Here is a 12,672-nt window from a genome sequence, read left to right as displayed (position 1 = left end):
ACATAGAATAAATGTGCCGTGCACCCATGTGTTTCTACGCGGGAGCCATGCATTTGTGGCTATCGGGAAGGATTTATAGCCTAATCGTGATGAATCCCCGTGGTGGCACGCGCAGGTCTTCGTAATTATGGCAGTCGTTCTAACCGAGAGGGGAGAGAGAAAAAAAACACCCTGATAGGAGGCATTTTATCTTCATCACTGGACCGCTCAATTCCAATTAATTTGACAAGATTTCCCTCACGCGAAGCGCAAATCCCTATTAAAAGACGCATACTGTAAATGACAACCCTCTAAACGCTTCGCGTGTCCGAATGAAATGGAAGAGGAGAGAAAGGGAACGACAAAAGGTTAAGACGCAGCTTCCCGGAGTTATTTCCCGGCAGAGCGCCCTAAGCCACAGTCATTGGCCCTAAGCCAGCCCCCTCCCGAGTGCTCCTAGTGTTTCTATAGTAATTTCTAACCAATGATCAGTAGGTGTCCACATCCTAGCTTCCTCACCTCAGCACCAATCAGCCACACACAGCGACAGGAGACAGCACGGAGCTAACACTAGGCAGCCACACACAATACACCTCGGACCAAGCAGAGGAAACACCTACAACGCACCGTTATTTCCACCCTACAGCGCCGTGGTTTTATAATAATAAACCGTTTTTTTTTCTTCTAAAAAGCTCGATAAGCTATCGCTTTAAGTTTGCTATTTTTTGTACTTTTTTTCTCAAGCCAGGAAAATAAGTCTGTAAACATGCTCCTTTTGTTTTGAGCGCTCTTTTTCAGTGTGGCTGTGCTCTTCCCACATCCTCGCGTTATTTTTTATCTCCATCGCGCCTTGCGGTAATGTGCCGCTCTGTGTTGGCAGCAGACTGCTAGGCGTCTGGAATCTCTTCTCGCCAGGAACCTGGTAGGTAGGTGATGCTCTTCCATTTTACCCAGTACAGGCAGCGTCATATGATATTTTGCATGCTTTTCTGAGACTGCTGCCCCCCCTCCCCCGATTTACGTCGGCTAAAGCTGGCGGTAAAGTGATCCAGGCGCTGTCGGATTGATTGTAACGGTTTATTTGTACTGTCCAGAGCCTTCCATGGATTGTTTCTGCATGACCTTTGGTCTCCGAGTGTCTCCGACAGACCAGACTAGCGATAATTAATGGAAGCCACAGCAGTCACACAAGGGCTCGTCAGTCGTCATCGGACGTACACTACTGTGGTCCTCTCTCTGTCTCCCTCTCTCGCCCTCCCTCTCTTTCTCTAAGTATCGAACATTTCTGTCTTTCCAAAGTTTGTTTACAGGCGGAGAATCGATAGCCGTGACTTGATTGCCTTTGGGCTGCCTATTTTGCTCCTGGGGTGAATTGATTAAGTAATAATGACTGCGAGCCGGGCCGATCATTGAGGCATGGACGGTTTTGTTTACTGGTGGCGGTGGGGTGCTTTTGGGATGGCACACCATGGCATGTTTTTTGTTTCCACCTACTATCTATCTTATCTATCTATCTATATCTATATTATCCATTTGTATGGATATTTGCTTCATATGATCAGGTAGGCTGTCATTGTGTTCAAACCGTTACTATTACATTTGTTTAATATTGTGATTTTAGAAAAATGATCTATTTTAGCTTTGTCCTCAAGTTGAATATTAATGAAACAGAAACGGTTAATCCATTATTTGGCATGGATTTCATCATTCAGGAATTTCATTTTGTGGTAGAGGAGATGTATGCACAATTACTGCTTGCTGGGCAGTTGTATAAATGTTCTCTCTCTGTGCTTCCACTGTTCCTGTGTGGATATTTATCATTCATTTTGGGAGCTAGCTGTTGGGTTGTACCATGGAAGACACTCAAAATGCTTCAGTGTTTACCTGCAATGGATTGGCTTTGGCAATTAAACAAAGAATGAAAGAGCCTGCAAAAGTTAATGGAGGGAGGGGGAAAGAGAGAAGTGTCTAATGGGGCTTTTATCAGTGGAAACCAATTCCAGACAGACTGGGGGAGAGAGAGGGAGGGAGGGAGCGAAGAGAGGAAATGGACTCTCCCCCCTAAGGCACTTGACACTACGGTTGTCTGTGGAGGTCTGTCTGTGGCTTCACGGGTTGGATTGAAATTCACCAGTGGTGGTCTCTCTCCGCTGTCATTGTAATAGAACCCGGGACCCATGAATGAATAGCAGGTGCTATTAAGAGGCCGACTGGGAGTGGGTTTACATGGAAGAGACCTTATGGCTTTAGAAGAGCATCAGTGATGGTGAAGATAATATAAAATGTTGTCCCTCGTGAGGTGTTCAATGTGCACATTGTTTTGGAGACTGTAGAGCATCAGGATAATGTCAGGGATTTTGTGTTGACGTTCCAGAGTAGTTAGTTTCAGTGAGCATGGATGATGCTTTTTGGTTGATTATTGTGCTTATATTGTTAAAGTGACTGGTGTTGTTTATATCCCATCCATATGTATTTGTTTATCCTCTGCCAGAATATACCATAAATACATAATTGATAAGACTTATTCCAATATATCCAGGAATCCTTTGACAACCATATTTAAAAAAATCTGTTGATATTCTCTCTGACACGAAGCTAGTGCTGTCTTCTCCAGCATGCTAATTCCTGTATCCCGTTATGACATGTTGGTGTGTCACAGCTATTATATTATTGTCACCAGATAAGGATCTGCTCCAATAGTTTGAGATGCGTTTCATTATTAAAATAGTCCGAAAAAAGAAAATGAATGACATGCCAGCTGATTCGTCAAACGTCTTTCATCAGCTTTTTATCTCATGGAAAAACTTGGAGAGAAAATGGAAATTGATTAGGCTGAGGATGTTGTTTTCCTGTTGTGTCTGTAATTGTTTGTTCTTTGTGTTCTAGTGCTGGAGGAGACAGAAGCAGGATGGTAACATATTGTTGGTGGTAACCAGCAGCTTCTAGTTTGACGAAGGCCACCGTTGACGGCGACCCCGGACTCTTCCCCAGTGAACCCTGCTCAACCGCCCCCCAGCCATGTCTAATATAAACAATGCTCTCTGCATTGAGAACGGACAGAACGCAGACGTGTCTCTCTTGCAAAAGGATAACCTTCAGAACCTGCAGAACCTGCAGAACTTGCAGAACCTCCAGGATGGTGGATTAAGCCAACTTTTGGATTATAACGCCGAGATGGAACGGTACCGCTCTTTCGCAAACTTTTACAAAACCAACGGCGCGTTCGGCCAGACGGCCAAGATCGCCCGCATCACGACCCCCATTTTCCCCAGTGCCCGGATAGGCATGTCCCCGTGGAACTGCGATAACGCCATGCTCTGGGGGAGGAAATCGGCCACAATAAACCCTAATAGGACCAGCATGCACAGGAATGACTCCCAGAGGCCGGGGAAGCATGGCGTGCCGCCAGAAACGCTACAGCAAATGGCAAATAATAATTTCCTCTCTACCTTATCCCCCGAACACTGCAGACCTTTAGCGGGAGAATGCATGAACAAGCTGAAATGCGGCGCCGGCGAAGCAGAGATAATGAATCTCCAGGAACGTGTCGGAACTTTTTCCGCCATTCCGGCTTTAGGGGGCATCTCATTACCTCCCGGGGTCATCGTCATGACAGCCCTTCACTCCCCCGCAGCCTCGGCAGCCGTTACAGACAGTGCGTTTCAAATTGCCAATCTGGCAGACTGCCCACAGAATAATTCCTCGGCGTCCGGCGGGAACCCGGCGAAGAAGAAAAGGAAGCGGTGCGGGGTGTGTGCGCCCTGCCGGCGGCTAATCAACTGCGGCGTGTGCAGCAGTTGTCGGAACCGTAAGACGGGCCACCAGATCTGCAAGTTCAGGAAATGTGAGGAGCTGAAAAAGAAACCCGGCTCGTCGCTGGAGGTGAGAAAATAGAACCAGGAAACCAGGGGGGGGGGGCATTCACTCCCTCCCCCTTTTTCCTTTCTTTTGTTATTATCCTTCTCTCCCCTCCTTCACCGTCCTCCCTCCCTCCCCGCACTCCAAAGTATTAACCTTTTCATCCAGTCACGTTTTCTAAGCCCTTGAAAATAGTTTCCATGCCCACCCATGCCTGAACATCCCCCCGGCTTCTCCAATCTGCCTACCCGCCTAGCCTAATTGGCAGTAATTAGGGGTGTTTGTGCGGAGCGCAAGCTGAGCTTGGCTCAGACACCCCGTAATTGCTGCCAGTCAGGCTGGGGCTGGAACGCATCCGAACAACCCCGGGCTTGGCTCGGCTCCAAGCCAGAGCTGGGAAATGGTTTTCAGCAGAGAGGGGGTGAGAGAGTCATCCCTCTCTGCACCCCGGTCATTTTAACCAATTATGGAGACCGTCTCTGGACGGTGAAGATCGATTACCCACAAAGCACCAGGGCCGACCACCGTGAGAGTGATGGCAGGGCCCGCTGATGGCGTCCGTCTCATAACACTCCCCTAGTTTAATACGGAGGGAGGGGTGTAATGAAATAAAATCCCCCCCAGACACATTCTGTTCGCCTGATCCTATAGGAATTGATTGAGGATAGCGGGTTTTTGAGGTGAAATCATTTTCTATTGTATTTGAGGCCATTATGACCGAATGTGGATCAATATTTTAGGGGTGATACTTTTCACATACTTGAATACAGTAATGATGGGCCCTAGAAAACAATTGTGATGCAAAGATGTCTGGAAGTTTTTTGGGTGATGCACTTACAGTAATGGGATAGTGCTGGAAAAACTAGTATGGGTGTTTTTTTGGTTTTTAGACCAAGGAAGGAAAGAGAGAAAATGGATAAACAGAATTGACAGCTAGCGAGAGCATTTCGTTTCAGTGCCCTCTACATTCAGAGGGCAGGGCTGTTTTTTTTTTAATTGCTGATTTTAATTGATTTATTTGGCGCCTGACATTTTGTTTATAAAGGACTGTGGTGGAATACAGATAGTTGTAAGATTGTGTTCATGGTAATGACTTCCTCTGACACAACACAGGTTTCTATTGTGGTACACCACCACAACACACTATGGCGCGGTATGCCAGCACGGGCCAGCGATTGGTTCAATAGTTAAGTGGCAGGTAGAGCCGAGTTTTTAAAAAGGGGTCCTAATATAATATCACTTGGTCTAATGTTGAATAACTTACTGTACAGTACGTCTCTCTTCAGCGTTTAATAGTCCTCGTCTACTTTTTTTCCCTCGTACATTTTTTCAGAACTTGGTCGTGGTTATGAATGTGTTGAAAGCTTGTTGTTCCTTTGGAGATACAGACATACACTGAGTGTACGAAACATTAGGAACACCTGCTCTCTCCATGACGTAGGCTGACCTGGTGAGTCCAGGTGACAAGCTATGATCCCTTATTGATGTCACTTGTTAAATCCACTTCAATCAGTGTAGATGAAAGGGAGGAGACAGGTTTAAGAAAGCATGTTGTTCCTTGTTAGGCTGTTTTCTTATTGCTTCCCTTGATGTTTCTTGCCTACCTTATAGAAAACAATGGAAACATTGATTCATAACTCCTAAATAATGCACAGGATCTGAGTGAATATGCAGATGGATGCATGTTGTTTACCTTTATTTAACTAGGCAAGTCAGTTAAGAACAAATTCTTATTTTCACTGATGCCTAGGAACAGTGGGTTAACTGCCTGTTTAGGGGCAGAATGACATTTTGAACCTTGTCAGCTCGGTGATTTGCAACCTTTCGGTTACTAGTCCAACACTCTAACCACTAGGCTACCCTGCCGCCCCTTGTTGTGGATCTAGTGAAGTAATGACCCAGGACATATTTTTATTATTTATAAATCATACCGCCAATTTGTTCAGGATTTTGTTTGGTTCCAACAGACTGTGAATAAGAAAGTGAGATTGTTGGCTGGTTCCATGCTTCAGACTGAATGTTATGATGGAATTAGTAATGATACTGTCCTGAACTGTCTTCTAGGTCCGTCTGAAGGGTTGTGAGTTAATGGTTTCTGTGTTAACGGTACACTATGGAGGTTTAGTTTGTTTACCTCAAATTTTGGATTCAGTTTAGACTGTATGGTACACGCATATACTACCCTGTGTATTTATTTGGACAGAGAAGCTAAACATTTGGCTCTACACTCCAGTATTTTGGATTTGAGATCAAATATTTTATGAAGGGATAGTACAAAATGTCACCTTTTATTTGAGGGTATTTTCATACACGTCTGTTTAACTATTTAGAAATTAAAGCACTTTATGTATCTCGTACCTCATTTGAAGGTGTCACGTTTGGAAGAATTGATAGTGCATTCACTTTAGTCAAGTTAATGATTTGGTCCCATATTTCTAGCGTGCGATGACTACATCAGGTTTGCCTTCAGTGTTGACTGTATGGTGCATGTGGTAAAATATTGATCACTTTGCTGCCTCCATTAAACCACACAATCCTTGTTACCCGTGTTACAGGTAGGTCCGTGTTTTCCTAGACTGGTCCCTGATCTGTTGACAAAGACCTTAGGCGTTGGCTATACAGCCTGGGACCAGGTTAGTGTTATTGATACTTGGCTTGATTACCAGTACATCAACATCAGCTTTACGCCATATAACTCCTTTAATCACAAGAGACACATTCCCTCTGCACCTCCCTCTGAAACCTGCTTGTTGTGGGTTTTAAAGTCCTACTCCAGTCTCCTTTTCACCTCATTTAACACCCAGTTCACTTAACAAAAGGCAGATCTCAGTAGGTGGTCCTGGGGGGGGGGGCTTTCCTTTTTTGTTCTCTATTGTTCCTCAAGCAAGGGGGGGCCTGATGACATCACTGTCACTATCAGACCAACTCTTTGAATGCCCTACTCCTTGGAAGTTTGAAGTTGTCTAAAATACACTCTTTTGTGCAGCAATTTATTTTGGTATCCTTTAGCATGTGTGTTTACTTCGTTTTTCAACAGGAAAAGTGAAAAAAATGACTACAGGATGTCGTTAAATGCTGGAGGTTGCAGGTGTCTAATAGAGGCTCATTTGATGTTGACTCCACATCCCAGGTCCTAACAGGTGTTCTCAAACGAGGTGTTCAGGAAGATGCCCTTTCATGCCTGATGGATGGTTTGGCTGGGTTCGGGGAAAAACATCCATTTGCCAACTAAGACCGTTGGAATTACCATGGAAGGAAGGGAGGGTGTGAAAAACAAAAACAAATCCAAACTTGCTTTTAAAAGAGAGATAGGTACTTGAATTGTGAGTTCTGTCATTCAGATTATGGGGTTCCTCTTCTACCGGTAACGGTAATGATTATTTTTGTCTCGGTACCTGTAATTATAGAATCAGGTTGTGCCGAGGAGGCTGTGTGTGTGTGTGTGTTGGGGTTCAAAGGCATTGTAGAAGGTGTGAAGTTAGTTACACACCCACTTGGGCTGGATCTATTTTTGTATATGTTCAGATTCAGTCCTTTTTCACCACATCTCAGTGCTGTAAACTATCCTGCATGGTTCCATGTTGAGACGCAAACGTGGTGAAAATAAGCACTCCAACGAGTTTGTATAGACTTCAGGACAGGTGCACGCAGGCACACACAGTCATGCTGTCTCACGCAGTCGCACGCACGCGGTCGTACACAGTCATGCTGTCGCACACACGCAGTCGCACGCACGCAGTCACACATAGTCATGCTGTCGCACGCACGCAGTCGCGCGCACACGGTCGCACGCACGCAGTCACGGGGTTGCACGCCCGCATGCAGTCGCACACACACAGTCGCACACACGCAGTCGCACGCACACAGTCTCTCGCACGCAGGCACACTCACACAGTCTCACTCACACAGTCACACTCACAGTCCCCCACTCCACACACACACACGTAAACATTAGCAGCTTGTACCTCTCACCTAGGAAGGGAGGAAGAGACTATAAGCTAGCGGCAGAAGCCAGTTAGATTTGGTTGTCAGTGTTTTCCACATGGGAATCACCCTGAACTAATTATATCTTAAGTAGCGCTGGATAAATGCAAATCAGAATTTTACTCACACCCCTGAAATCGGAGAGCCAATTTAATCTAATACCCCCTTTAATTTAGCGCACTAATGCAGGACCCTGGAGGATTGCCCTGTGTCACCGCTGTGCTGTTCTGTTCTGCAGCAGTCTGTCTGCCTCTCTCGCTCTCTCAATCTGTCATTCCCTCATTCTCTCTTTGTCTCCATATCTCTTTCCCTCTCTCTTACTCCCTCAGTCCCTCCCTCTCTCAATCAATCAATCAATCAATCAATCAAATGTATCTATAAAGCCCTTTTTACATCAGCCGATGTCAAAGTGCTATACAGATACCCAGCAAGCAATGCAATCTCTCATTCTCTCTCACCCCTTCCATTTGTCTCTCTCTCTCTCTGTCTCTCTCTCTCCATCCCTTTCATCTCTGTCTCACTCTCCATCCTTTCCATCTCTCTCTCTCTCTCTCTCTCTCTCTCTCTCTCTCTCTCTCTCTCTCTCTCTCTGTCTGACCCCATAATGGATTAGTGTGGCGTAGAGGAGGCATCTCACCCAACCTAACATTTCACCAGCAGCTAACTCTGCCTGGTGTGGCTCCAGGGTTCTAGGTGCAGTCGGTGTTCGTGTGTCTGAGAGAACCTATACTCACTCTTTATTTCAACAGGGAGTCCCATTGAGACCAAAGTCTCCTCCGCAAGGGGGCCCTGCGTCCTACAGTTAAACACAATGTCATTGTAGCCCTGGTACGGTAGGCCAGGTCTCACCAGGGCTGTGACTCAGACAGTTTCTGAGTATATCCCAAATGCTTATGTCCTGCTTCCGAAGGCACCTTCCAACTGAAGTGTTTACTGAACCCACATGTTATTTCTCATCTCTTCCCTTCTTTTACTTCAGTCTTACCACTTAGTGTGTGGAGCGCTATCACACTGTTACACTGTAGTTGATTTTAGGGAAGGACTCAGTTTCCAGGACTAATGTGTATCCATTTCTCTACCAGCCCCATTCAGAGGTTGTGTTCATAAACAGTTTAAAAGTGTGAGAGAGATGCAGCTTAAATGCACCATGAATTATTGAAAGATCGCTAGGGGCTGTCAGAGGGAATGAGATACTCCGTTTCCCTCACGTGGTAAAGCTACTATTGCTCATTGAGCGATCTTCACAAATTCATACGAATAACGATGCGCGAGTTAAGACGACAACGACAAACTGTGATTGTGGATGGTTGGCTTGTTCGTTTTTAAAGATGGCTGCTGTGTTGTGCGCTGAGAAGTAAGGCATTGTGCAGGACTCCCCCCCCCCCCCCCCGAGTGTGTTGGTGTATCATAGTGCTTTGTGATGTCACAGACCAGAGAAATGTTCAACAGCATCTTTTTCTATTCAATACAGGGTGAGGCCCTAAGACTCCCCATTCAGATTGTAGTACTTGGTACAGATCTATAGCGTATCCTTTTCAGTCAAACAAATTCGGGGGCCGACGGTCTGCTACATTTTCCTTTATTCCCAGTCTCTCTGCTAGTTCTTCACTTTACTTGACAAATGGGTGCTCTATTGTACAATCTAACCTCCTTACCATCTGGCCAATAAATAAATATTATCCCGTTTAGAATGATTCAATACATCTGAGATTTGTACACAAGATGTTATAAGGCTCACGTTTACTGCAAGATGTCAACAGCAAGAGTATGTCTTCCTAGCCTGCTTGAGAGACAAGGGGACAATTCCTCAGACATTTCAAGTAATATTTTATTGATTGAGTTTCTGAGGCTTCCAATGTATCCTTGTATCTTGTAAACAGAGTCACTGTTCACCGCGACACTATATACTAAAAGGAGATGATTAGCTAGCCTTGGAAAGGTGTTTACAGGCTATCTCTGATACCATGGGTTGTCTTAACATGCAGGAGAGAGAGAGAAATGGAGCACAATCCCATTGAACAGAAAACCGCTTCTCAATTAGCGAATCTGAAAGGCCACCGCCATGGCATCGGCCCCAGGAAAAACAGAGTGCCACGGAAAATGGCGTGCATGCAGCGCTCTCTCTCGTCCTCCTCTCTTTGTGGCGTGTTGTGAAATACATGAAATGGCCAGATGAAACGGTGGCGGTTAGCAGCGGCACAACATCCTCTGGCATAAAAAAAACAACATTTTTTTTATTGTGATAAGGCACCCTAAAATGGTGGGAGGCAGGACCTTGAAGAAAATAGAGCCAGGGATCCATCTCAAGCCCCTTAATGAGAGAGAGGCCGCGCCAAATAATCACCGGACGCGTCGGCGGGACTGCGCCCCAAGTCTAATTTGTTTTAGGTGTGCTCAGAATAGATAAGGACCAATCTGTGGCCTTTTCTTCCCTCTCCCTCTCCCCCAACCTTTGCCTCCCTGGAGATAACGCAGAGTCCCCCCCCTCCCAGCCAATCTCTTCAGGCAGAGAGTAGCAAGGTAGAGTGGAGGGTGGCGAGAATTAAATAAAATAACCCTGAGGGACAGACGGCCTTTTAGATCGGCTGATCTTCTGTCTTGTTGGATTTATTTGAGTTTTAAAACCACCGATTTAATTTGACGGAGGTCTGAGTGAGGGAATAAAAGACGGGGGGGGGGGGGGGGGATGAGACCCTCACGCCTCCTCACACGCGCGTGGTCTCAACCTGAAGGGCAACCTTAAGCTTCTGTCAAGACAATAGGATTTTGCCAACCGAGCTGCCACGCAGACCGCTTAATTATACATACCTAGCCTCTCTTCTCCTTCCTGCTGCATTCCTGCATGCTACCCTCTACCCTGGGCTACTCATGAGAAGCCAGGGTCTCTCGGTCTTTGTTCCCTTCTTGTCTTTTTAACATTTTATTTATTTTATTAAGATTTGCCTTGCTGCAGCGGTGGCTCTGTCAGCTTTCATTTGCAACACCGCTAGGCTATACTCCCAGTCCTGCCAGCAGCTAGCACAAAAGCTCTTAAAGAATTGATAGTTTTGCCACTGCCACCAATTAAGTCTGGGGTGTAATCGGAGGTGCCCTTACAGCCCCGCGGCCCGTCTCCTCCCTCTGCCCCCGTTTTGATTTAACATCCCACGGCTCGGTGGAGAGAGGGAACTCGTTGTCATTGGCCTGAATAATACGAGAGGTGGGATGAGGGAGCGGGGGAAGAAGGTGGGATGAGGGAGCGCAACGGAGCGTGGCGGGGTGGACAGCGTGAAAGTGCAGGTGCTGAGGACGTTAATGTGTGGCACCTTTAAATTTTAAACAGATGGTAAATTATGGATGGTCGGCTCTGGCAGAGAACTTAAAGGTATCGCGTCATTACTGGGAACCCGTGTGAAGGGAGAAGAGTGGATGTTAGTAAGTGCAACGAGGCCACTGCGTCAACCATGGCAGTTTAGGTCTTAGCACATTTACAGAAGGATATTCATCTAATTGTAATATAGTGTTTCTCAGCTATCATTGCAGATAGCTAATCATTTAGAATATGGTAGGTGCAATGATGAGGTGTCTATTGTTTTCAGGAAGAATCAGGGGAAAACAACCTGTTTGTCTGGGTCTGAAATGGCTTCCTATTCTCTATGTAGTGCACTATAATTGACCCCTATTCCTTGTTTACCAGTAGGGCACTATATACTGTAGAGGATAGGGGGTCATTTCAAACACAGCCATTGACAAAACCCTTTCCAATATCCCTCTGCCTCTCTTTCTCTCATCCAAGGGAATTGACAAGGAAGTGAGTTTCTGACATCTATTTGTGGTGGATATAGAGATCGGTCAGTGCGGTTAAAGCGTCTCAATTTCTGCAAGTCAGATCCACGCCTATCACCACCACCTCCCTTTACTCCGGCTCTGCTTTCAGATATGAATATTTCATGCCAAGCATCTGATACCGTGTGCAGCGAGACATTTTAAGGCTTTTTGTTGTTGTTGTGATTGAACCCCTCGGGGTTAGAGAATGTCACTAGAGGAGTGAAGTCAATCGCTGCCCCCCCCGAGCAAAGAGGATAGAATGGATGGTGCCTCTGTTGATGACATCAGGAGGCGTATTTTCCATTCACAAACCAGGAAGGACGGTATGTCCATTGAAATATAGAGCCGTTGTCACTTTTGCTGTTTACGTTCAATGACAAATGTATTGTATAGCTATGGTTGTAGAACTAGAATCCACCATAGAACTATATCATTCATTATTCTATGGCTGTAGAACTATAATCCACTATAGAACTATAGAATGTTGTTTATATTCTAAAAGGAAGTAGTTTTTGTCACCATAGAACTATATCATTCATTATTCTATGGTTGTCACACTGAGAGAGATGGTTGGAGTAGTTCCACTGTGAAGAGCAGTGGGAGGATCTGGAAAGCTTTGAGAGAGATGGTTGGAGTAGTTCCACTGTGAAGAGCAGTGGGAGGATCTGGAAAGCTTTGAGAGAGATGGTTGGAGTAGTTCCACTGTGAAGAGCAGTGGGAGGATCTGGAAAGCTTTGAGAGAGATGGTTGGAGTAGTTCCACTGTGAAGAGCAGTGGGAGGATCTGGAAAGCATTGAGAGAGATGGTTGGAGTAGTTCCACTGTGAAGAGCAGTGGGAGGATCTGGAAAGCTTTGAGAGAGATGGTTGGAGTAGTTCCACTGTGAAGAGCAGTGGGAGGATCTGGAAAGCTTTGAGAGAGATGGTTGGAGTAGTTCCACTGTGAAGAGCAGTGGGAGGATCTGGAAAGCTTTGAGAGAGATGGTTGGAGTAGTTCCACCGTGAAGAGCAGTGGGAGGATCTGGAAAGGAGCTGGTTTATTTTGA

The 12,672-nt window shown here is 45.7% G+C and overlaps 1 protein-coding gene across 3 annotated transcripts in view; it reads left to right on the top strand.

Annotated features, from left to right (window-relative positions):
• Nucleotides 1-514: 514 nt before the first annotated feature.
• Nucleotides 515-12,672, top strand: part of LOC110498627 (CXXC-type zinc finger protein 4) — a 31,245-nt gene continuing 19,087 nt past the window's right edge. Inside the window, exons 1-3 of one of the 3 annotated variants that reach the window (XM_090210262.1) lie at nucleotides 515-905; nucleotides 2,866-3,861; nucleotides 6,393-6,470. In XM_090210262.1, coding sequence (XP_090066388.1) covers nucleotides 2,998-3,861; nucleotides 6,393-6,470 — 942 coding nt within the window. In that variant the 5' untranslated portion in view covers nucleotides 515-905; nucleotides 2,866-2,997. The remainder of the gene's footprint in view (nucleotides 906-2,865; nucleotides 3,862-6,392; nucleotides 6,471-12,672) is intronic. The other 2 variants (XM_090210263.1, XM_090210265.1) reach the window with 2 other exon arrangements.

Source organism: Oncorhynchus mykiss, chromosome 19, assembly GCF_057628025.1.
Source record: "Oncorhynchus mykiss isolate SJ-2025 chromosome 19, ASM5762802v1, whole genome shotgun sequence".
NCBI lineage: Eukaryota > Metazoa > Chordata > Actinopteri > Salmoniformes > Salmonidae > Oncorhynchus > Oncorhynchus mykiss.
This window is presented reverse-complemented; position numbering and strand designations above follow the sequence as displayed.